The following is a 26787-nucleotide window of genomic DNA, read 5'->3' as shown; positions in this document are numbered from 1 at the left end:
GATTCTTCTTATTGCAAATAAAAGCGTCAATTTGTTAAAAACTACAACAACTCTTTATTTACACAGTTTTATACACAAATACTTTTATAACACAACTTATATAGTAGACTGTAAGGCTGTCTTTTTATCTTTAACACACGAAAGCACACTTGACTTTATTAACTTTACTCAATGACGATTTATTACAGACTGACTCATTTGGTGATTGCCACCGCTATTTATACATGGGCATCACCTTCTTTATATTTCCAGTTTATTCTGGCTCCATCATCTAGATACTTCTACTGATGTAAGTCAATGTTTAGTGGAGACACACACCTCTTCAACGCTTAGTGATGCCACCCAAATGTTAGTCGCTAAGAAATTTCGGGAACTGGCCGTTAAAAACCGTTTAGTTTAAATGCAAATTCAATTTCGTAACACTGTCCCCCGCTTAAGCCTGTTCGTCCCGAATAGGCACAGATTTACAGTCTTCCACATTTTCGTATCCTATAGACCACGTCGTCCAATTTTTGAACTTTCCAGTAATTCTGTGGTTTGGAAGACAATCCCTTACTACGTTGTGGGTTATAGTGTGGTACTAACGGCTCTTTAACATTCCCGACTCGATCATATCTGGCCATCATCTTTTCGCTTGCCACTTTAAATCGTCTCTGAACGATTTCATTAGGTCCTTGTTCTTTGGTGAATTCCCTGGCGGTATTTTTCTCACAATTATTTGCTGCCTTTGCTGAAGCACATTTACCCATCTTGGAATCCAGCTCGTCGACCTCTTTACAGCTGGGCAGATCAAGCTTTCGCTCAGGAACCACATCGTCATTGCACGGTTGAACGGGCACCTCCATTGTAACATGGTCACTTTTCACGTATGCTGATTCTGCCACCCACAAGCTGTTATCCATGCAATCTTCCTCAACACTGACCCACACGGCCAGTGGCGGTGGCAAATTTTGATGATCTACTGCAACCAGTTTTCTTACATAGGCCTTACTTTGATATCCGACATCAAGAGGTATTTCAACATTTCGCCAAATCATAACATTTGGTCCCAGATGTAATTTAATGCCATGCATAATCATGAAGTCTGCACCAATGATTACCTCATCCACGATATCGGCAACAATAAATACATGATCTACGCTTATGTTGGCAATGATTACTTTCGCATTTACTTTACCATAGACAGTGGCAGGCTCTCCAGTGGCGGTGCGTAATCTTACCCCGCATAGTGGTTCAATTGTTTTCTTAACTAAATCTGGTCTAATAATAGACTGCGACGCTCCTGTGTCTATAGTAAAAATGTGCTTTCGACCATTGATGTATCCACCAGCAGTTAGATTACTATTTTTCTGCTGCATTACTGATATGGAGATTGTGGGGCCGTCATATGTGGGAGCTAGCTCTTGCCCCTCAGTGCTAGCTCGTTTTAATTTAAAGGTGATTCTTGTGATGAGTGATGATTTACCTGTTGGTTGTTTCTTGGCGGTGAGACCGATCTGGTACGTTTTCTTTGTGCTTTGCAGTTTCGCTGAATATGTCCGGTTTTTCCACAGTTATAGCATTTGATTTTGGCTTTATTTTGTTTCTCATTTAAAGCCTCTAAAACTGCCTCTTTTATCTCAGTGACTATATTCCTTTCGTTTTCAGCGACAACTTCGACATTTCGTACCTTGAATATTTGTGGCTTTGAAATTATTTTAGCCGTTTCTTGTGCCAGCGCAAATGAGACAGTTTCAGCGAATGATGGCTTTGGTGTGGCACAAACCGCATGTTTTATCTCAGGATCACGTATGCCATTTACAAATGCCTCTATCTTGAAAATATCCAAAAACGGGTGATGTTCTCCTGGATAAGTAAGCTGTATCAATCGCTCGATTTCCAATGCAAAGTCTTGTAGTGTCTCATTGGCCTTCTGCACTCTGCCACGCAATTCCATTCGGTATAATTCCTTTTTATGTTCTCCACCGTACTTGCGTTGTAGTGCTTCCATTATGTCGTCATAATTATTTCTGTTGCTCACTGGTACGCTCTCAAGAACTACTGAAGCACCTCCTTTTAAGGCTAAGATCAATTCTATAGCTTTTTCTTCATTATTCCACATGTTTCTGATGGCAACTGTCTCAAACTGGAACTTGAACACATTAAAAGGTGTGGTGCCATCAAAACTAGGGGCTTTTATTCTACTCGAGGTTTCTGGAATGATTCGTACAGCTCCTTCTTGATATTGCAGATTATTCATCTTTGTTTCTAAGTCTGACACCTTTTTGTCAATGCCATCTACTCTGCTATTAATAACCTCAGACACTTCCAGAATTTTTTCTTCTGTGGCTCTTGAACTTTCCTGAAATTTTGCTTCCATTTCAGCTAAGTGTTTAAAAGTTTCCTTTACTTCAGCTTTAACCTCAGCTCGAAGTTTCTCGTTGTCAGTAAGAAGTTTCTCGTTGTCAGTAAGAAGTTTCTCGTAGTTAGCCTTAGAAGTTTCTTGAACTTCAGCAAATTTCTCCATCATAGCGGCAAACATTGTGTTTAAGTCCATGTTGCTCGTTGTTGAGCGAGTACATATCTCAGTTTCTTCTTTGTACTCGAATTCGTATGTACCTATGTCAATGTCACGCCGCTTGAATTCATCTATTAGCCTCTTTTGCAATTCTGCCTTATTACCGGCTGTCGGTAACTCCATCTTACTCAATTCTCTCTTGAGTTGTTCCACTTTTAGTTCTTCGAACTTCATGACTGCTTTTTATTATGCAATTCCGCTTCTGACACCAATTGTTACGTTTTACCTTTTAAAACGTTCGTTTATTTCCTTTTGAAATAAACTGGATTCTTCTTATTGCAAATAAAAGCGTCAATTTGTTAAAAACTACAACAACTCTTTATTTACACAGTTTTATACACAAATACTTTTATAACACAACTTATATAGTAGACTGTAAGGCTGTCTTTTTATCTTTAACACACGAAAGCACACTTGACTTTATTAACTTTACTCAATGACGATTTATTACAGACTGACTCATTTGGTGATTGCCACCGCTATTTATACATGGGCATCACCTTCTTTATATTTCCAGTTTATTCTGGCTCCATCATCTAGATACTTCTACTGATGTAAGTCAATGTTTAGTGGAGACACACACCTCTTCAACGCTTAGTGATGCCACCCAAATGTTAGTCGCTAAGAAATTTCGGGAACTGGCCGTTAAAAACCGTTTAGTTTAAATGCAAATTCAATTTCGTAACAATATCGTTACGATTGTTACCAAATCGAAAGGAATATTTTTATAAGAATTAGGACTTCAGTTTTATATTCAGAGTTTTCTATTGGAGGTTTTTTGTTATTTAAACTTTTCAAGATAATTAAATTGAAGTACATTCCCGAGGAAACAACAAACTGGGAATATAAAAAGATGTGTAAATAATGCTTGGGGACACCTCAAGATATGCCAAAAAATGTACTGATATTGGTGTTTGACCTGGAAAAATATTGGTAGGACATCAGTACCGGAATTCAGTAATTTTTTTTAATTTTAAGTATTGATATCGTAAAGTAATGACGAATATCGGTTACATTAACGAATATTCAATTCCCTAACTTTTTAACGACCGTAGAATATTTTAAAGGCAAAGATCGGGAAACTATAAGAATGTCAAAAGTTATGTATTGAAATATTTTTAAATTATAAAATTATTAACGTGAACTTTTTATTGGTCGTTACACTACCGATGCTTTTCGATTATGTTTAATAAAAAAATCGGTGAAATAAAATACTGAATTGATGGATTAACGAGTTGATTCAGTGTCAGTAAGTAATAAAAAAAGCCTGTATAAAATATAAGTAAAGTTTAGTTCGTCATGTCGGTACATGATACACCGCAATAAATGAATAGGTATATCGCTTATATGCAGATTTAGCACAGCGAGGATTTGATGATATTCTTCTTTTTTTGGGTTATTCTAAGCAATTAGGAAATAGTAGTGTAAAGTGAAAACTGTAAGTTGAATAGGTGATGGTTATATGCTATATAAAAATAGATGAAACTGCTAGATGAAACTGCTAAATATAAATCATGTCTTTTGGGATGAAGAGTGTTTAACCGTACTTAGCAATTTATCGTTTATTTAATAAATGTAGGTCTGCTGAAGTCTTTGTCGAGTGTTACAAGGGAGAATTTATACAGCATATACTTGATGGAAGGACTACTAATGACATCCAAATAAAATTTATTTATAATTAGATAAGACATTATTTATTTTAAATATTTTTATTGTTTTGACAAATTATTTAGAACATTTCCACTCTGTATTTTGAACAGCTAACATATCTTTAATGGTGTGTGCAGTAGAGTACTCCAGCATTGTGAACGTAGCGTAAATATGTAGGGGATAATAAGTCGATAGAAGAAATGTTCGTTATTTATTATTTTTAAAATAGTTGAAAAACTTTTGAGAAACAAGTTGTATAACTAATTTTAACAATTGAGGTTTAAAACTTCTGATGGGACTTATACCAAAAATCAATAACATTTTCTAAAAGAAAACATTAATCAAAGCAAATTATACACTTTGATAATATCAATAAAGTTAATTTTTTACCGCAGATTTGAACTACAAAAAAAGGGTTTTATTTTAGCATATTTATGCATTTTTTACAGCATAGGTTCTGGTCGAATTTCGACCGCTGGGCGAACTCTAGTACATATTAATGAATATTACAAAAGCTTGCGACTATCAAATTTTCTTAAATTTTAATTTTCTTTCATTGTTTCAATATATTTAATTATTTATTATTACATCCGTGTAATATAAACCCTATAAGAACAAAAATATCAATATTAGAAGTAAAAAAATTAACAAAATAAATCAATTAATTAATAACAAATACTTATACCAATGTTTATTTCAACAGGGGTAACTTATTGTATTTATATTAATGCTTTCATAGACATTCATTTATGCGTTCTTATTCCCTCAATATTAAGTTAATTTTAAATCGGGAACTAACAAAACAAACAATCTGGCAACATCATCATTTATACAACGAATGTGGAAACGAAGCGATAAACGAAGAAAATTCATACACACGAGAAAAATTCAACAAATCAAGTGCACACAGAATTATTTATTATCGAAAATTTAGTGAAAATAAATATTATTAAATAACAAAAAACATTTCATTTGATACATCGTTCCATATAGAATATGAAATAATAAAACGATATAAATTTATTGCACTGAAAAGTAAGTGAAAGTTGTTGGAAAAAACATAATTGCAATTTTATGTGTCTTAAAAAGCGAGTCTCTTCTCACGGTTGAAATCCATACATCCAGAAGACGAAAGAAATTAAGAGGTACAAAAAGAAGAAGAGGAAGACAATTTTTGTGTAATTTGCAACGAATATCAAAAACAAAGCAAAATACGTGAAAATGCGAATATTGATATACAAACTAGATAGAAAAAAACGTAAATTGTTATAAAAAAGTGCAGTACACAGAACAGTGGATTTATATTTAATTAAAAAGGTTTATTTTTAAAACAAACACTTATAATATTGACGAATTGAAACTATTTGAACAAATTCCTAAGTTTAATATTTCTAAAAACATATTCTAGGTTAAAGTGAAGTACGAAAGATGCAAATGTATTGCTATAAGCCCAAATAGGAAAATTACAATCATTCAAAGTGAAAATAAATTTGATTTGGAATTGAAAATACTTTAGAATGGATGCAAAGAAGAATAAAATGTGTAAAGTACGTCTGAGACGTCTCAGACCAGATATGGTGGACAAGTTAAAGACCAAAAGAGGAATGTCAAAAGCCGATGTGCAATTAAGTTCATCCTCCTCAGAATCAGAAGACGATGAAATGAATGTGGATGATGGTTGTGAGAAAATAAGTGTGCAGCTAAAGAGTCCTCTCGCTTTGGGTAGTAATAAAGACTTTGATCCATATGTCCTATTAACTGAAGCCCAGGCTGCCTTAAAGTTGAGTTCTGAAAATGCTTCCAAAAATCTGGAAGAAAAAATGGACACAGAATGTTCAGCAAACAATACTAGCAATAAAAATATTTCAGTAACAACAGTTTCAAAGCCGCATAAGAAACCAAAACATTGTAAAAAACAAAAATCTAACTGTTATCCACCACTTGGAGAGAATAGTGCTAATGCCAGCAGCGGCAGCAGTGCAAGATTAAAGACATCAATTGAAAATGATATTTATGATTTGATATATTATCACAGCGACGATGAGGGACCCTGCAGCTATAATTGCAATCACGCTAGGGCATCTTCAACTGCTGCCGTTCTTGCTCTTGCACCCACCGATCGTCGCAGCAGTACTGGAAGTAGTTCATCTTTGCTATCGGATAAATGTTCAATGCCTTTTTTCAAACTTTTCGAAAATAATTGTATATCTGTTATGGATGACGAAAATCCACCTACAGCTCTATCGAAGATACTTTCGATTAAAGAATTCGATCCACTGGCTCCTCAACAAATACTTGCTATAATTATTAAGTCGATTGTCTCTCTGGCAGAACTGAGTCAACGTGATGACAATATAGTTTGCATAGACATCGATAAACGCCGTATAATGGAATTTTCCGCTATGAGTCCAGAGGAAAAGAAAAATTGTCCTCTTAATCCGTATATGGTAAGTTAATAGTCAAAAATATAGAATAATTATGGGAAATGCCCATAGGTTAGGTAGATTCAACTAAACTCGAATCAATTCCCAATTGTTGTAGAAGGGTTGTATCGTTGTATTTATCTTATGTTTTTATTACTAACGACTTAAAGCATTTTCCTAAGCTAAAAACGAAATAAAATATATCTATGTACTATATTATTTAAACTTATTACAAAATTTAATTCATCTACATTTTAGGACGTTTCCAATATAGTTGTTACTCACTCTGATGATGAATTTTTGACATTTTGTTTATGCGAAAATTGTGAAAAATATCGTGAATTTGTCATACATATAATGGTGGAACAATTTAAAGCCACTCATATGGTAGTTATGCTATTAGATGTTTTAATTAAATCATATGGACCTATGTTGAAGTAAGTAACTATTTCTTTATCATGTCATATCAAATATAAATGTTTTTTTTATTTATTTTTTATAGAAACATTACTGCTTATAATAAGTTTGAAAAGCTACTCGATAGTAATAAGGAAATATACTGGATAACATGTGGTGTTATATACCATAAAAAGGCTGAGCATTTTGATTTTATTTATGATGAATATCTATCGGATAATATGATATTTGTACTCTTCAGTTCCATGTAATTTTCTAATGAAACTAATGTTTTTTTAACATTTACTTATATTTTTCGTTTTATTAAAATTTTTTTCAGTTTAATGCTAAATAATCCCTTGCTATTATTGCAAATATTGGCATTTCATGTGGAATGTATTGTGGAAGCCTATGCGGAAGGTTTTTTGGAAATTGTAGAGCCCGATAAGAGTAAAATACCAGCTGATGAAATGATAAATTGTAAAGAAATATGTTTATCAAGTTAAATTCTATTAGTGTTTACAACAATTTTTTCTTTACATTTTAGATATTCTCAATGGCTATGATGATTTAATGCGCATTTCAGAGCAGGTGGCTTCTTATTTGTTTGCTTTTGAAAATGACTTTTTGCGAAAATTTTCTTTAACCTGGAAACTTCTCTGTCAACGCTTGTATCAACAACATGTTCATTTTCACTTGGCAGACACCATGTTGGCCTGCATTATAACAGTAATTATTAAACAAATTTTACTCAATAATCGTTGCAAATATAAAAATTTATTCTTTTGTTTTATAGTTAAAAGAGGAGGAGTTAACTTCTCATCATACTGATCTTATCAAGCGTTACATACAGTTTGATGACATTATGAATTATGTTGAAAAACGTTGGACCGATGTATGGATCGAATTGAATAAATTCAATTTGTCCGAGGTAGAACGTAAACGACGTAAATCACTTTTAGATGTGTATCGTATTTTTGATACGGTGGTACAGGATGCCATTGGATTTTCGCTGCAGGACAGCGTGGACGATAATGATTTTTATGATTTTCGTTTCTTAAAAAATCGTCGCTTAGCTTGGAAGAATATAATGTCCTATACAAAAATGAAATGGCCAGATGGTTTCTTTCAGCCGCCCAACACTTTAGTAATAGATGATAAATGTCAGACGTGTAATGTTTCCTTAGACTATCATGCAGAGTATGTAGTTTCTTTGTTATAATCTGGGTGTTCAAATTTAAAATTTATTTATTCACAGCTACTGCAAATGTATCACGTGTTCTATAGCTGGTGGACCTTTACCACCTAGACGTAATGCCGACGGTAAATGTTCCAAATGTTTGGCACACGAAATTGTCGAGAAAGATGTCAATTTCTATGATTCGAAAATATTAAACGTTTGTGCCAGTGATGATTTTCAAAATTTGGTTTCAAAGACCAGCAATAATGGTGCAAAACGTAAAAACACTGCCCTTCAAGAGGTTGGTCAAGAATTATATTCGACCTTAGCTTCAGTTGGAGAAATGTTAAATATTAATGATTACGAAATAAGTTCAGAAACAGCATCAATATCAACTAATAATAGCTATCATATCTCATGGGCTGTCTTCAATCATTTAAACAGTAAGTTTGGATTAATCATATGTATATGTAATTTATATTTGCAATTTTTGTCGTTTCTATACTAAATGTGATAAAATTTTTTGTGATTTTTTTACAATTTTGACTAAAAAGAACTGAAAAAACAAAGTGCAAATTCCTGAAAAATATCAAATTTATTAAATACACTTTTTGGAAATATTACTTTAGAAAAATTACTGAAAATAGCAAAAAATATACAAATTTCCACCTTATAGACTAGACTATAGACTTTAGGCTATAGACTTAACTATAAACTAGACTATAAACTAGATTATAGACTAGACTTTGGACTAGACTATATACTAGACTTTAGACTATATACTATACTATGGCTAGACTATAAATATACCTTTTATAATTGCATATTAACAAAGATAAAACATCTTAACATTTTTAGATCGCAAACGTTATCCTCATGCAACAATTGAAGAAGAATATTTTTGTCGTGATTGCAAACTGCCTTCCTGTCTTTTGGCACATAAGATTTTAGCCAACAAAATATCTCCGTCACTCTCGCAGGATCTGGTACATTACTATCAGCCCATGTCGATGAGTCGCGAAGAATTGCGTTCAATTTTACCCAACATAATGTTGTACAATCGTAAATTAGTTGCCTCTAATAATGGACTAGATTTAATAGATGTACACGATTTAGTTGTTAAAATTTATTGGATTTTTATAATCTCAATATATGCCATATATTTTATTAATTACGACGACGACAATGATGGGGATGATGGTAATGATAAAGATGCTTCCGCTGTTACTGGTGGTGGTAATCATGAGGATAATGTTGCTTGCAATTCTGGAGACAATGAGATGCAAGAGCATACAAAGCGCAAAGCTTCATATTTAGATGTTTTGGAATTGGTAAATAATGACATAAAAGTAAATGTGGACAAAATAACTGGCAATAAGGATGATACAAAGTTTTTGGAATTTCTCGATAAGGTCAAGAGGTAAGCAAAAAGAGATGTCGAGAAATATTTCGCATAAGTTCTAACGGTTTTATGTATTTTTAGTTTATCACCATATAATAACGATGTGGAATCCAAGTATGTTAGATACAAATTATTTAGATATGTTTTTGTTATTTATTATTTTTATGGTAATAATGTGCTTTTATCTCTTTTGAATTAGTTTTGAAGTGGGTGTTAATGTTAATAGTGCTGAAATGCAAAGGAAATTGAATGATATTTTAAAAATAAACGATAACCAAGAGTAAGTATTAAACTAATTAAAATGTCTATTCTATTTAATGACCTTTACATATGAGTAGTAGTCCTCCTCAATGTGATAATATACCACCGCCAATCATGACCACAACTGAAGATGAAGAACAACCCCAGACCTCAGATTTAACTCCTTCAGAAACAGTAGAGGCACAGCCCAAAAAGTCTTGCAAAGAAAAAACAAAGAAGTGTAGGTTGACATGTTTTCTTATTAAGAACATCTAATAATGCTTAAATTTCAGGTTGTTTTGATCATTCTGATATGGGTACAGATCATTGTAAAGAAAATCATTCGAGTAAAAAACGTTTAAAAAAGGTATATTTTTATTTATAAAACAAATAGACAATTAATATTATAATTATGTTTTATTTAATTAAGGATTGCAATCATGCTCGTATGAATGAGACAAGAGATCGTTTGCGTAAGAAATTGTCTCAAATTGTGAATGCAAGAAAAAATGCCAAACCATTGCAGTCGGCGGAAACTGCGCAAACATCAACTTCAACTTCACCGACTACAAGTGCTGCAACGGCTTGTGCTGAAGCGCAAAATCAGATGGAAAATGTATTAAATCCAGAAGAGTTAAAGTTGTTTCAACAGTATTTGCCTCAGCCAGATTTTTGGGAGATTCATGATATTGTTGCAACATTTGATCATTTGCATAATGAAGCTAGACGTAATAATAATCTTCACAATCTTTGTGAATGCTTGCAACATTTGAAAACAAATCCAAAAGGAGCTGAATCGAAAAATAATAACAACAATAATAGCAGTAGCAGTAGTAGTAGCAAGAAGATTCAACAACACACTCATCAACATGTTCAACAACAAGAGCAGTTGCAACCACCGCCTCCACCACCACCACCACAACAACAACAGCCGCATGACAACAATCCATCTCCGCCTCAGCAATCATCTTCACTAGAACCACCAAATAAGAAATCAAACTTAAGCAACAACTCCACACGTGATGCTTCAACATCAAGCCAGAGCACAAAAAATAAAGATAATAATTCCACGAATAACACCACTACACCGATTTCAACATCAAAGACCGCCAACAATTTGGATTTCGTCAGTGAAATATGTGAAATTATCGATAATTATTCCAAAGAGCAAGCAAAACGCAAATGGATTAAAGAGACGCTTAGTTTTATTGAAGGGCCGACTGCAGGTGCTGGCAAAAAGAAGACACAACCACAGACATTAAATCCCAAAAAAGCTGCCAAAAAAGCCAAACAGAAACAACGCAAAGAAGAAGAAAAACGTATAACCGAACTGCAAGATCTAAGATCACAGTTTCATAATATTTACTTCAAGGAGTTTAGCGAAAAACTAAATCTTAAATCCTTAAAGGCCAACAAGAAGCGGGACAAAAAGAAAATCAGTGAATTGGAAAGTAACATAAAGAATTTACAACGTGCCAAAGCTAAAGTTGAAACTGCCATACTAGAACTAATAGCAACGGTTAAACAAACGAATACCGAATTCAAATTCCCCTATTTGCCCACTAAAGAGCAACAAATGGAAAAAGTAAGAGAGTTGGAAGGTCACGATACCAGCAAGGAAGGCGATAAAACCATTAAAGTTCGTAACTTACTACATCACACAGCAAAAGAAGGTGGCGATGCCATGAATTCTGCTACAGCTGCTAATGCTTCGTCCTCTCCGTTCACTATGACACCAACTAACAACTTAAATATGGTACCAGAATCGTATAGCATGCCCTATGCCCATGCTAACCACTTTCCATACAATCTTGGCTTTCCCACTCCTGCGGCGCCAGCTCCATTTGGTCTAATGCGTGCTACGCCCATGTGTTATGCCCCTCCACCGACCACGGCTGTGGCTTCAGTTCAACAACAACAGCAGCAGCTAGCACCTGATGTTGTAGCGGCCATGGCGGCAAATACAGCCAGTAACAATACCACAGATCCCTCCAAGCGCATAGTAACAATCAGGCGAGTTAATTTGCCGAATGTTCCTGAGCCTCAAGTTACGGTTACGGCTAAAGGACCATCCCCAGATAAAGACAAATTACTATACACTTTTATAAATGGCCAACTAATACAAACTGGCACAGCTCCACCAATAACCATACCACAAATGTCAGCGGTAACTCCCTTGCCTCATCCACCCCAACCACCGACAACACAGCAATCTGCACATGTTACAAAACTGACTGCGGAACATTTGCTATCAATACCACCTCCTCCTCCACCGAAGCTTTCGAAAACCCAAATAAAAAAAGAAAGAAAACGTTTGGCTAAACTACAGGCCGAAAAGGAAGCTGCTGAGGAGGCAGAACGTAAGCGTATAGAGGAGGAGCAGCAAAGATTAAGAGAATTGAGAGAACAAAAAGAATTAGAAATGCAGCAGTTGCAGCAGTTGCAGCAACAGCAGCAACAAAAGCAGAAGCAACCAAAGAAGAATAAGAAGAATTCACAAACTCAACAACAATCAAAATTATCCTGTTGTCCACCATCATCGTCGTCTAATGCCAACAATAAAGAACCATCATCGAAGAGCAAAAACAAAAATAAACTTTCCAACTCTAATTCTACAACATCAGTCTCGACAAATGAAACAAATGATTCACCCAAACTGCCACAAATGATGGCCATAAAAAATTCATCAAAACAAAAACGTTCCGAATCTACAACAACCTCTTGCTCAGCTGCAACATCTACATCGTCAAATAATTCTACAAGTTCGCAAATGAATACGAGAGATAATTCTGTCAGTAGTCTAAAGCCATTAGATATGAAAAAGAACTCTGCTAACAATAAAAAGAATACAGAAAAGGAACAAAAAACAGGCACCATTCAAAAGCCTAACGCTGCTAACAAGAATAAAACAAAGACCAGCCAATTGAAACAGCAAAAACAAAGCAAAAAAACAACAAGAATACCACCAACTCCATCAACCACATCCTCAGATGCTGAAGACGGAGACGAACGGCAAGAATTAGATAAAACAAAAGCACCAACACCTCCTGCGAGTTCTAAAAATCAAAAACAACAAACACAAGCTACGAAATCAACAAAATCTTCACTTAATAAACAACAAAACTTGCCACAAAAATTAAAAACCAATCCGAAGCCAATAACGCCTCCAAGTTCTGATAACGAAACTGAAGACGAAGAAGAACCTGTTATTACTCCTGAACAGCCAATCAAGGAACATAAAAAACGACGCCCTAAATTAGTAGACAATGGACAATTTGATAACAATCCATTTAAGTCGTTACACATGCAAGATTCTGAAACTGATTGGTCCTCTGCAGAAGATGATGAAGCAAATGAAGATACTGAAAATGAAGTAGATGTCAAAATGAACAAAACTTCAGTGACAGTTCAAAAAACTTTAATTCAAAAGAATGAACCAAAATCTAAACACAGCGAAGAACAGAGCAACAATGTTAAGTCGAATTCAACACAAAATCAGAAAAACAAAGCCGAAATATTAAATGAAAGTAAAGACCGCAAAATACCGCAACCGTCAACATCATCGTCAACAGGAAATAAAAACTTAACCAGCAAGACATCTAAAAGCAATAAGAACACAAAATACCAACAGCCAAACGAAAAGTTGGAACAGAATACTGCTACAAAAATAAATAATTCAATAGGAGCACAACAAAGACTACAGGAGGAAGAAAATAAAGCAACCAAACCAGTGCGGCTGCCAAAACAAACTATACAACAAAATAATAGTGGGATGCCTAATAGCCGTAAAGGAAAAAATGAAAACCGTCAAACAAATGCCAACAGTTTTATGCCTCAAAATAAACCCAATAATAAACAGACAAACAATTCTTCCAATGCACGTAATCAACAATCGGCTTGCTCCACTAGCTCTCGAAACAACAGTAACAATAATCGTAATAACAATAGAAACACTGGTAATCTGGAACAGAACCAACATAATTATCAACATTATAATCATCAGCATCTAAATACCCAACCGCCGTCTACAACTACAGAAAATAGGACTTCTTCAAACAAACGATCACAACGCAATAAAAAATATCAACAAAAATCACAGAAACACTCTTCGAATATGCATCATAACCACCATCAGAATTGTTGTTCATCTGGAATACCCAACCATATGGGCTACTTTAATGCTAATGAAGTTAATATAACATCATCAGCCACCTCGGCACATACGCAACAACCAGCACACACTAATGCATCTCAAAATCGCTCCTATCAAGCGTTGGCCGATCAAATGCAAGCTTTGCGTCTAAGTGGCCATCAAGTTCAATCAACAACTGCCGCAGCGACAGCTCAACAACGTCAACAACATATCAATTCGGCAAATGTCAGTATTATGGATCAGCTAAATCGTGGTGTTCAAGTTGAAAACCTTTCTCTACCGCCTGGTATCACTCTCACAAAAGTTGATCCCATTAAGAGTGAACAGCTGCGTCAAAAATCTGAATCGATTAAGAAATTAGCAAAACCTCTGCAGCAACAGCAACATCTTCACCATCAACAACATAATCCACAAACATTCCATCATTCTGCGTCGGGAGCTACTATTATAGCACCACCTGTTGTCAACCCCATGGCCAGTTATTATGGTTCGCCTTATATTAATGCCGCCAGCGCCACCGCAGGCATTGATCCTCAAAGTGGTATAATAATGGTTGAAGCTAATCCTCCTAAAACTCAATCCAACATCAGAAATAATACTATATCGCAGACAAACGTGGCCAATAGCAATTGCAATAGTAAGCAATCGAAAAATAAGAAGAGACGCAACAAATCAAAGGCTACTACTAACAATAATGGTTCATGCTCCATGGCAAGTTCTGTTAATTCGAATCAGTCTGAAAATAGTGGACAACCGAAAATGATAACATTAAGAAATCCTATGTTCCATGGTGGATCCACTGCTGCAGCTACAGCAATGATTCAACAACCAGTCCTATTACCAGGTATGTATAGTTAAAAACTAAAATAACATGTATTTTAATTTTCCTCCCAATTTCCTAAGGTCGTCCAGCAGATGGGTTTCCTATGCCTGCACCCTTGCCAGTTGATCAACCAGCAGCTATTATTAAGAATGAAAATGGTATGTATACCATACGTAATCCAGCATTACACCAGGCTGTTACTAGTGGCTTGGCTATGGGAGGATATAGACAATTTGGGGGAAATGTTAATTACTACACTCCTCAAGAAGCAGCTGCAGAAGCTGCAAGAGCAACACGTCAACAGCAACAACAACATCAACAGCAGCAACAACATAACGAAAATAATAATAATAATAATAATAACAAGTCTTCCACAACTAGTGGCAACAATCCATCATCATCATCATCGTTTTCATATTTCTCCAGTGACGCGGTACAAACAAATACACCCCACAATAACATCAGCATTAGTTGTACCAGTATTGGAGGAGCGGAATTGAACCATGGACGTAGTGGCGGTAGTAGTGTGAGCGGTTTAATCGGTGATGCAGCTGTAATACAACGTCCTACCCCACAACAACGTCCTATTTCTGCTATTGGAAGCGAAATAAAAAACGCTCAACAACAGAAACAAAAAACTAAAGTCGAACAACAATGGTCTAATTTTGGTTCAGATACACTGCCCATGAATAAAAATGACAATTGTACGTTTACGTCTTAAGATATCAATCATATTTACACTTTTAATCCATTTCCTCTCATTTTTTCTATTCAAACAGTAGGTTGCAATACATCGTTTTTGGGTACCGTTACAGAAGGTGGTGCTAATGCAGTAGTAAGTGGTGCTGCTGGAGGTGGTGTTGTTGCACCGGTGACTGATTTATCATTACAGGAAAAATATCAACAATCTAAGTATTATAATGGTTTTGACGTGTTCACTGCCACTGGCAGTGGTGGCAGCAGTAGTTCGGCTGCTACTTGTGCCCATATGCATCATAGTTGTGGCGATGATTCGCCACCACCCTCTATAACTGGTTACAATTCATACCTAGAAGGTATACCAAATACGGGTGTTATACGTTATGATGATGCTTCCTTTTTAAAGAATTTAATACCGGGACAGAATCTCAATAATGAGGTGAGTGTTTAATAATTTATTTTTCCTTTTTCCATGAAAAGTTTTCATTTTTAATAAATCCGTTTTGTTTTTCTACAGGTGTCTATACATAATGTTAATGACTCAAATTTTGCCCGTAATGCCCAATCACCGCAGGCTCATCGTGTTGAAATTACCCCTGTCTATGGTAACAGGCCACCGTCTACAAGTTTATATGAATCTACGGCTGTGCAGGCAAATCAAACTAATTTTAGAGGCAATTATCGTGATCCGTTAAATGACTACAACAATGGCAAGTAAACGTTTATATTACAATACTATTTGATTTCAATTCCACAGTTAATTCGAACCAACCATTGACCCACAAAAAATAAATAATTATTTTAAAAGCATTAAAATAATAATCAATTGCATTAATAATTTTTCGAACATAAGTTCGAATTTTAGAATATAATCATTTTCGAACATAAGACCGAAATTTCAACAAACTTTTTTTAAAAGTTTATGATCCAAAGATTATTTTAAAAACATTAACACAATTTTGCACATTACTATTTTAATACTTTACTTTGAATTTTCGAAGATTTTGGGAGATTTACATAGATTTTACATAAATAGACTTAAAATAGAAATTACGACTTTTAAATTTTAGCCGCATTTTTTCTTTCACTTTTTTATAGATGCTACTACCATTTTCCCTAGTAATAATATGCACTTGAATTTAAACGAATTGGAGAACTCGATGAAATACGATTTCGAACAAACACCGCCAACAACAACAAATGTCGCTGCTGTAGCGGGTGATAACAGTCACAATACGATATTGGATTTTAATGATTTATTAATAAAGAATGGACCAACTGGCCCAGCCAGTCATCGTACTTCACCCTACTTAGATGAAAATACCCTTGAGGGATTTGTGCAAAATATGAATTCCCTACAAATTTCAAACACATCAACTGAAGAGCAAAGCTCTCAAATGAACGGCAGTGGTCATTGTGTTGGACATGGTAATACCGCTACAACTAGTGCTAATAATCCTTCGAATGGTTGGTGGTAATTATCTCTTATCTCAATACCATCCATCAATAACAATTTCTAAATTGAGCCAGAGGAAAAAACAAAATAAAACGCACTCTCGAACATTCATTTTGAATGTAAAATATCTACTATTTAAAATGTAAAACAAAAACTATTCGAAGAATAGATTTTATTAACTCTCTATCTAAACGTAACTCTATAATTGTGAACACACTCAATGCTGATGAACAATTGTTATTTGCAATAAACAGAAATAAGGAATAAATCCAATAAAAAAACATTAATAGAATTATATGAAGAAAATAAAAACTAAAACAAAAACGACAAGTGAATGCTTATTCTATCTTATTATTAACAAAAAAAAAAACTAATAATTGAAAAGTGTGATTTTCCTTTTTTTAAATGACCACTTTACATGCATACAAGACAACATACATACAAACATAAAAATTAGTAGTATTGAAATATGCTTGTGCTTAGTTTTTCTATTCAACTTGTTTCAATTTGTATACAATTTACACACCACCAACACATATACACAAACCCTTGTTTTCGTAAATACATACGTTTAGTACATTCAGTATTTTGCAATTTATTAACAACAACTAAAGTAAAGTGTCTAATTAATTATCAAATTACATATTTTATTTTCATTCTATTATTAAACAAATAATTCAATATTTAATATAACGAAATATTCTATGTATGTATATGGCGTATTAGTTTAGCGCAAAAATAAAAAATTACTAATTTGAAAACGGCAAACAAATTTGAAAAACAAAATATATACAAGATCCCAGCAAAAAAAGTGTGGAAAAAGATGTAGAATTTTCATCACAACCCAGCAAAAAAAGTGTGGAAAAAGATGTAGAATTTTCATCACAACTAGTAACCCGAAGTGCTTCAAATTCAGGTGAAAAACCTATGAATTTTACATTAGCGTGTCATTGGAGGGATGTTGTTCATTTTTGACAACTTTGAACTACATCTAATCTTATCTTTAGAAGCTGTAAAAATCCGATATTTGTATGTCAAAAATAAACCACATTCTTTCAATGAAACGCTTATGTAAATTTCATTGGTTTTTCATCAAAATTTGAAGTACTTCGAATATGTTGTTTGTAGTGACTTTTCTACATCTCTTTTCTCATTTTTAACTGTGTTTTCATTTGTGAGGATATGTTTGGTTTATAAAAGCGAAAAGTATGCAATCGCATTTTTAGATGTGATTAAGATGTCGTTTGTAAAGTATGACATCAATTATTTTTTGCTGGGATATAAACAAAAAAAACCTAAACTCATAACCTCTAATTAATTGATGCAAATATTAAGTATTTGTTTTACTCTTCGTTTTATATTTCCTTTCAGTGTTATCGAGCTAAATACTTTTACTAATGCTGACATTACTTTGATTTAAATTTTTTAATTAACAAAAAAAGTTAATGGAAGTTTTTATAACAAAGAGTGTTAAAATGCAACACAAAGTGTGTTGCATCTAAACTTGGGTCCAAAAATATCTTGCGAATAGAAAATAGATAGAAGGGTAGGCAACGATCTTGAGCTTTCATATAACACATTTTCGGAATATGATTCTTGAGGGGAACACCGGATTAACGTATTTTAAACTGTTCGAAAACGACCGGTCGGCAAGATCTGTACTATAAAATATATATGTAGTTCTGGGTATACATATATCTGGATCCTTACTGTCTCTAAAGAAGATGGCGTGTCATTCTATGATAACACATAAAAATTGTCAGGGTAACTGTATAGCCGACGAACTAGCAAGAACTGATGCAATGAGGGTAGCGTTTATAATAAACCGATTTTAGGAAAAACCGGTTTTTCGGTTAACCGAAAATTGACCATTTCTAGAAAACCGGTTTGTCGGTTAACCTAGTATAAAAAACTGGTTAACCGAAATGTTTAGAAATCTTTAAAATATTATAATATTAAGTTTAAAAATGTCATTTTGCTAAATATTATGAATTACTTAATAATATATTTGCACTTTATAGTATAGATATATATGTACATTACTATATCATAAGAAAATAAACTTATCTGAGATCTGAAGATATTATTGATTCGTTAGGTATATGGAAGTTGCCATAGGAGGGATAAATTGACCTTTGAATATATAATGCATCTACATCAATAAAAAATTGTCCAGGACTATCAAGTATAAATAGTGTTCAGGCACGCGACGATTCATCGGGAACGGAAGTAGACGACGACTGTCTCGACATAGACATTGAGCCCCTGCTTTAATTGTTATTCTGATTTCGTGTCAATCAACCTAAGCGCCATTACAGTTTGTGAAAAAGCCCAGCAGCATAAATTCTCGGACAGCGACAACAACACTTATGTTGCGATATTTATTCGTCTTAATAAATAACAAATTTCTTCATATAATGGTTGGAATTTGTTTAAATAGTTAATTTTTTATTGGTTTAAATGCCAACCTTTTACTAATTTCCTGATTGTCTGAAATTGTAAATCTCCATTTTATCTCCATTTCATGTACATAATATATGTTTAACATCTCTTAACATTTGTTTAACAATCTTAGGTCTATTTTCATATGCATAAACGGAAAATAATGATTAGAATTATCTATCCAAAATTTTTAAAAAATCACAATAAAAAATCCAAGAAAACTTACAATTTTGCACTAAAAATTTAATTTTTTTGAAAACGGTTAACCGAGACTTAAAAACCGGATAACCCGATTAACCGAAAACCAATGTTTTAAAAAACCGGTTTGCGAAAAACTGAACTATGCAATAAAAACCGGTTTTTCGGTTAACCGGTTTATAAACACTAAATGAGGGACGACTTAATTAATATTTCTCTTACAAATTGTAAGGCACTTGCTGAAAATTAACTATATGAAAAGGCTCAAGTCAGATGTTTAATCCACTAGTATAACCTCTAGAGTTGTCATAACGAAGAGAATGAAGAGACTGTGTCTCATCTACTATGCTTTTGTCCGACATTTGCTGAGAGTAGAGAACAGTCAAGTAGAGTCGAACGGACTCCGTTTTGACAGTAGGGAACAATATTTGGGTTCTTCTTTTCTCTTTGGTATCGTGGAGATATCTGGCATGAATTAGGCCTTGAAAAAATGACTACTGTACAGTTTTCATAACGAAGAGGAAGAAAAACCTGTGTCTAATATACATACTATGCTATTGTCCGACACTTACTAAGAGTAGGGAACTATATTTGAGTTCTTCTTTTCTCTTAGGTACGGAGGAGATATCTGAGACGAATCTTAAACACATCCTCAACATCATAAATGAAACCAGCTGGTTTAATTCTGGAAGTTGTGAGTAAAACTATTAAGACAAAAAAGTAATAAGTGAGTAAAGAGTGGCTGCTGCATCAACAAAAATCTTTTTCCCCAGGAAAGAACACAGTTAAACTGTTGCTACAACAACAAATCATTTAAATCGAGTGAAAACTAAAATGGCTCATCTTCAACGCCATCTTTAATTGTAATACACCTTGAAATATGTTAATTTAAAATTCAAAAATAAAAAAACAATTTTCAAGAATTATTTAAAACAAATTATTTTATTATTAATATATTGGACTTTGTGTTAAATTATTGAGGGATTATGGGTAAATAATAATAATACCTAAATTTTATTAAGATTTGATAGAAAAAGTTTTTGCAAGCGGATACTTTCATTATGTATTTTTCAAAAATATTACAATAACATTTTATTTTGCAATCGACAGTTTTGCGATTATCTGAAGAAAAATTACAAAAAAATCAAATTGATCAAAATGAATATGCATGTAGAATAAAGCGCCAAGTAATATTTTAACATTCAAATATTAACGAACCGGAAGCATAACTAACACTTGAATCATCCATATTCTTACATTGACTACTTTGAGCATATTTCAAAAATTTAAAGCTCATATTGTAACCTTGTTCTTGAAGAACTTTAATTGCACTAAGCATGACGCCAATAGGATGACGACCACATATTGTATTGTTGAACTCGCGCAAATAGGCGGTAAAAGTTTCAGGTTTTAGCGTTTCTATAATATCCATACCCTTAAATTAAATGTGAAAAATAATACGGTTTATAATTTTACATTAGATTTAGGCTACTTACTTGTTTGTCTAACTTTTCAATGGATTTATAGATAGGACCACAGGCTCTATCGTAATATGTATAATTGAAACGATGACCCCAATGGCAGAAATCTGATGATATCACAAATAAGTTTTGTGGATCCGTAAAATAATTGGCTAATAAACGTCCATATAAAGCCTCTTGATCAGGATTTAAAGAACCCACCAGTATTGGTACAATTGTAAAATGATCTTTGAAACTTAGGTGAAAAAAATAAATTTAAATTAAGCAAACATTTCAGTTTTAACAAAAACTTAACATACTCTTCCATAACTTTGGCTATATAGGGCAAATGCATTTCAATGCTATGCTCATTTTCATCTGTTTTCATATCCATCCACGAAAAATGTCCAGTCTTTTCAAGTTCTGCATTAACTGTTTGAGAAATGAAAATTGCCAAACTCGAGAATTTTTTCATTATATTTGTATGATATATAATACAAACCTTCAGTGTCAATTTTGAGATCATAAAGTGGGGTTTTACACTTTTTGGCAATGGATAAAGCACAGCCTCGCAGACGTACATGATGCGAAGGACCCAAAATGAAAATTCGTTTACTATAAATAAATCATTTCATAATATATCATTATGCTATATAAATACAGTTATACCTATTCAATTCTACTTACACTACAGCTGGACTAACTTGCCGATAGGCAAAAGCACCACAGGCTCCACAATATGTATAACCTGCATGACTAAAAACATAATAACAAATAATATTAAGGCATAAATTGCATTTAATAAATATAAGGAAATTTTGTACTTACGGAGCAATTATTGCTCTAGCTGGTCCATGTGAAAGTGCGGCAGCACCCAACCAATTGTCTAATTGGCGTGAAAGTTCCGAAGCTAAAAAAAGTTGAAACAAAAACTCTTTAATGACAAGTAAAAGTGATAAATTCGCCTATATTCTCAGCCTAAAAAAAAAAACTATAAAATAACAGTAAGAAAGTTCAATTTATAATCCCTATTCTGAATCGAAATGTAGAATATCAAAGTTCCCAAACGGAGAAAAATTCGACTGAAATTGGAATGAAAGATGAATACGTTATAATTTTTTGTATATATTCCTATTGTATTTCACCCTTCCCATTTCCGTTCTTGTCAGGGGAATTAGTATAAAATGCTGTTACAAATTCAGATCCATACCATTTCTAAACTAAAACAACTTAAATTGTAAACCCCAAAAAATTTCCATAGTAACAAGATTTATCAATCAAACAACTTAAATACAAAGAATTTTATTTTTTAATTAGAAACAAAGAAAGCAATTCAGCTCTTGTTTTATTTAGATAAATTGGTTTTTTTGTTCTTAATAATAAATAACATGGAAAACGAAGAAGATACAACCAACACACTATTGGAGGCGATAAGAAATGAATTGATTTCTATTATTGATGAAGGGTAAATACAAAATAAAGATAAATAAAAGTTTTAAGTACACATACATAATTAATATTTTTTTAAAGATCTGAAAATAATAGCCCTGATTCTAAAATTGAACCCAATAATGAGGAACTTATAGACATAAAATCTCCTAATACAAGTGAAATTTGTACGCCTAGTACAACTAGCTGTCGTAACAACAGTTCAGCAACTAAAGCAATTACCTCAACGAGAAGTGCTATATTGGATAACACAAATATCGGCAGCATTAATGGTGACATACAGAAAATGCAATATGATTTGGATGAATGCTGCAAACTATTTCAAAATATAGGTGGACGTTTTGAAAGCATTAACTTTGGTTGTCTAAAAAATCGCATCAAAGATTTACATTTAAATGAACGTAGCTCTGATTCGTTAAAGACTATTGTCGATGATTTAAAACATTCTTTTGATGAAAAATACATGGAGAATCGTCTTAATGAATTGACCAAAGAAGTTACAACCAAATTTCGTAATCATCCTGGTGAGTTTGGTGATATTCCAGAAATAAGTGAGTTTTTTCGTACGTGCACTAAGTTGGAGCAGGGTTTGGAGAAGTTACGACGGCAACGGGATGACTGCATGTTTTTACAAAAACGTATGGCAAGAGTAGCAGAAGCTTCTTACGAGCGCGTGAATGATATTCAACAACAAATAATTCAAGAAGGAGAAAGTAATATAATAGATGAAAATATTTGAAATACCCCTATGTATCTATGAGTCAAGTCATTCTTTTAGGCTTTGCAAACATTGTGAATAATTTATCTGACAACTCCGTAAAATATATATGTATATACATACATATGTATGTATGTATGTATTATGTTCTAGAATGAAGATAGTTTTTTAATAATATGTAACTGAAATTAGTCCATAATTCTGAATGACCATAAATATCAATAGTAAAGAATTTTATATTAAATATTGGTAATTAAGGCGTGGCATACTGTTAAACACAAATAACTTATGCTATTTAAAAGCATAATTTCTTAAATTTGATCAGTAGTAAATTATATGTAATTCCTCGCAAACTTCTATAGAAATTACCTGCAATTTTTTCCGATTCTAGTGAGAAACCGGTTCGAATGCAATCTGTTATAGAATTGACAAAGTAGGAACCAGATCACAAAATTATCCTGTGAGGCTCATATATACCTTTTTTAGTACATACCTACATACATATTTATTTAAAAACTCAAATGTTGAGTTATATCAGTCTTTTAGTAAATGAATAAGTGAAAATCGGACAATTTGCTTTGTTTATAATAAACATATCCAATAGGTACATATTTATTTTAGCGATGAAATTGAGTAACAAATTTTTATAAATCTAAACCACCAACTTCCGTTCCTCCCCATATAGGCCCTCTTTAGATAAAATTCTTTCTTAATTATTAATGTATATATAATATCCCACATTAATTTCGATTAAAGGGCTATTTTCATTTTTGAGATATTTTTTATTCTTAAGAGGTTTTAATGTTCAAAAACAATATACCCAAGTGCACTAACGTCTGTCTCTTTCACCTAATCATTATTAAGTTCTTTAATCACACTCTGTTTATTTCATTAGACTTATAAATTATTAATGTATTTTTTTCTAAAGTTTACTGACCTGAGTCCGTATACCAACTTCCAGCGTGAGATGCTTTTCTACTTGACATTGCTTTAATATTTTTTCCAATTTATTTTCGTCAATTTGTATTTATTTTGAATATTTTTTATAGATTGTTCTTAAACTTTGTTTTAGCATGCACCAGAGTCCTGCGCCGACAAATATTAACGCGGCGGCGACTGACACCAAATATGTCGGCGGTGGCTTAAATTCGACTGTAAGCCGGCTAAGTTTTCAAATATTAATTATTTTTCTGCGTTTTTTAATACAATTGTAACTAAATATAAATGCTATGGGCATTTAAACTCTTTTTCATATAAAAGCTGTGTTTCTTTACTTTTTATCTTTGCAGGTTTTTATCAGAAATTGTAAAAGAGAACAAAATTAGGAAATAACCATGGAAATAATAATAGTTTTTCTTGCCAGAACTTGTCGGTTTTAGCCAGAAAATTTTTTCCTGGCAATAGAAAAAAAATTATCAAATTAATTATTTCTTTAAAAAGTACATTGAAAACAAAAAATGTTTGAAATTTTTTACTTATTGAAAGAGAAATTTAGTTTTTTCTGTTCCCGTACTTTTTACAAATACGAGGAGAAAATTCATTAATTCTCTTTAGCCAGAAAAGTTCTGGAACAAAGCTAAAATATGTTTATTTTTCTGAATTCTACATTCAAATAAAAATTCGATTTGAAGAACACCAAATTTTAAAAGTTTCAATAAGTTTTAAGATTTTCTTAAAAAAAGACAAACAGAACAACATCAATTAAAGGAATCACAAAGATATTGAAAAATATTCCAAAAGTTTCACTTCGAAAACATTATTAGAGTGTATGAAAACTCTCAACTCTAAAGTCAGATTATTCCTATTTTAGCGGTAATTTATTTATGATTAAAATAATTAAGAAGTAAGAGTTATATCTATTCGGCAAATCATATGTCGTAAAAAAGCAAATTTCGGCAGTGGTCATATACATATGTATATGGACTTTGATCATTAGATTAATAAGAACATCAGCGTGATTTTTGGAATAGGGACTTAAATGTGGGATTGGGTTAATTATGGACCAAGTTCTCCATAATTTAAAGTATTTTTTTAATTCTGCCATAATTCTATTACAGTGATAACGTTTGGAATGATGTATTATAGGGAATAGTTAATCGACTTCGATTATGACAATTAATCGATTATTGCTGTAAAAAATCGATTATTTTGTGATCGATTCTACACTACCAATTTTATACTCAAATCGATTTTCTGCATCGATTAATCGAAAATTTTGCTCCTCAAAATAAAAAGCATAATGTTTAAAATATTTAATTATCAAATTTTAAACAAATTATTTTTCTATAACTCTCTTAAATATTATGAAAATCGGTCCACATTTGTCGGCAGTCTCTATAAGCACAACCTATAGGTATAGCGACACAAATCTACCCAAACAATTTTATGTGAATCATGGCATAGCTCTGCAATAATCTGAACCTACATTCATATGTATATCTCTAATAAATTACATGGAAATTAAAATCGTGTTGTTACCCCTCTTAAAATTTACTTTGCTCTGTTTTAGAACGATTTTCAATATAGGTATTTTGAGTCTAGCGATAACCATTCGTAAGCTGGATCAATATTAAAAAAAGGTATTTTCTAATTATTTTCTTAAATTTTCATGGGTAACAATAACACGATTTTAGTTTCAATGAAATTTTTTAGTGATATATGTAAGTAGGTTCACATCATGGCAGAGTTTCGCCACGACCCCCTCTAAGTCCGGCAGTTCTTGACCGATAGAGCTGAAAATTTGTGTCTGGCTACTATACAATAGTACTAAACTCGCTGCAAATTTCATCCAAATCGATTTTTGAGTTGGGTCACTTGACACGAAATTGCCCATATATATTTTTGATACAATATACATATATGGGTTATCATTTGTAAGGCCGCATCCAATGGTGAAAAATCATAAATAACGGCCTCCTTATAATTGTCATATTCCAAACAAAATATGTATGTACATATATTATTGTAAGGTTTTTATAAAAATAAAAAAAATGAACAACATTATCGAGTTTTGTACACTGCACTATGGTTCAGACGACCACTTTCTTTGGCCAAAACTATTTTTTTATGTAGCATTTTAACAAATTTTTCAATGTAGTATTGTAGGCCATACTTCGGAGCTATAGAAAATGTATTTTGTTTCCATCAACATTAAATTACTCTTTAATAACAAGCCACTAAAGTTGCTTTTTTTCATAAAAAATAAAAGGACGTACTTTAATCATTAACGTAAAAAGCTGACCCAAAAAGAATGTGGGGGTACGTAAAATATGGATGTTTGGTATAACTTCTTAAATTGCAAATTTATGTTTTCGATAAATTTGAAATATATCTAACGGTTTAAAATAATAACTCCATATCTTAAATTTCTGTTAAAACTTAAACTTCTTAACTATGTAAATTGGCATATTTTTCTGTCATTACATTAAATTTAAAAAGCGAAGCCTCTTAGATAAAACGGTTCCTGAAATACAACTCTATATTGTTCGTTATTTTCTGTGCTAAAACATCAATTCGTTGTTAATCACATTTTACTTATTAG

At 32.8% G+C, this 26787-nt stretch overlaps 3 protein-coding genes across 6 annotated transcripts; 2 read left to right on the top strand and 1 right to left on the bottom strand.

The window, feature by feature from the left end:
- The first annotated feature begins 5048 nt into the window (after positions 1-5048).
- Positions 5049-17309, top strand: LOC119612534. 4 transcript variants are annotated; one of them, XM_037968347.1, is made up of 18 exons: positions 5049-5242; positions 5616-6654; positions 6889-7067; positions 7133-7294; positions 7367-7506; positions 7574-7755; positions 7823-8226; positions 8285-8649; positions 9065-9626; positions 9690-9722; positions 9808-9888; positions 9947-10089; positions 10142-10215; positions 10279-14845; positions 14905-15528; positions 15604-15962; positions 16041-16233; positions 16622-17309. In XM_037968347.1, exons 2-18 carry the CDS (start codon positions 5725-5727, stop codon positions 16999-17001), a joined length of 9378 nt encoding a protein of 3125 aa, XP_037824275.1. In that variant the 5' UTR covers positions 5049-5242; positions 5616-5724; the 3' UTR covers positions 17002-17309. The 4 variants fall into 4 exon arrangements, with proteins under 4 accessions (XP_037824275.1, XP_037824282.1, XP_037824290.1 ...); XM_037968354.1 differs by having other exon boundaries at positions 5074-5352; XM_037968362.1 differs by having other exon boundaries at positions 5074-5524.
- Positions 17310-20656: 3347 nt separating this feature from the next.
- LOC119612559 (protein MEMO1) lies at positions 20657-24370 on the bottom strand. Its single transcript, XM_037968377.1, has 7 exons — positions 24184-24370; positions 21908-21989; positions 21767-21835; positions 21582-21694; positions 21400-21511; positions 21116-21335; positions 20657-21054 (listed from the first exon to the last, which is right to left on the bottom strand). The coding sequence occupies exons 1-7, from the start codon at positions 24230-24232 to the stop codon at positions 20815-20817; spliced, it is 885 nt and encodes a 294-aa protein (XP_037824305.1). The 5' UTR covers positions 24233-24370; the 3' UTR covers positions 20657-20814.
- On the top strand, positions 22345-23363 carry LOC119612571. Its single transcript, XM_037968381.1, has 2 exons — positions 22345-22544; positions 22610-23363. Exons 1-2 carry the CDS (start codon positions 22468-22470, stop codon positions 23265-23267), a joined length of 735 nt encoding a protein of 244 aa, XP_037824309.1. The 5' UTR covers positions 22345-22467; the 3' UTR covers positions 23268-23363.
- Positions 24371-26787: the final 2417 nt, after the last annotated feature.

Source organism: Lucilia sericata, unplaced genomic scaffold (genome assembly GCF_015586225.1).
Source record: "Lucilia sericata isolate MDLA Ls3-8-SP2 unplaced genomic scaffold, ASM1558622v1 Contig000034F_arrow, whole genome shotgun sequence".
Classification (NCBI taxonomy): Eukaryota; Metazoa; Arthropoda; class Insecta; order Diptera; family Calliphoridae; genus Lucilia; species Lucilia sericata.
Note: the sequence above shows the minus strand (reverse complement) of the source record. Positions and strands in the feature narration are given on the sequence as shown.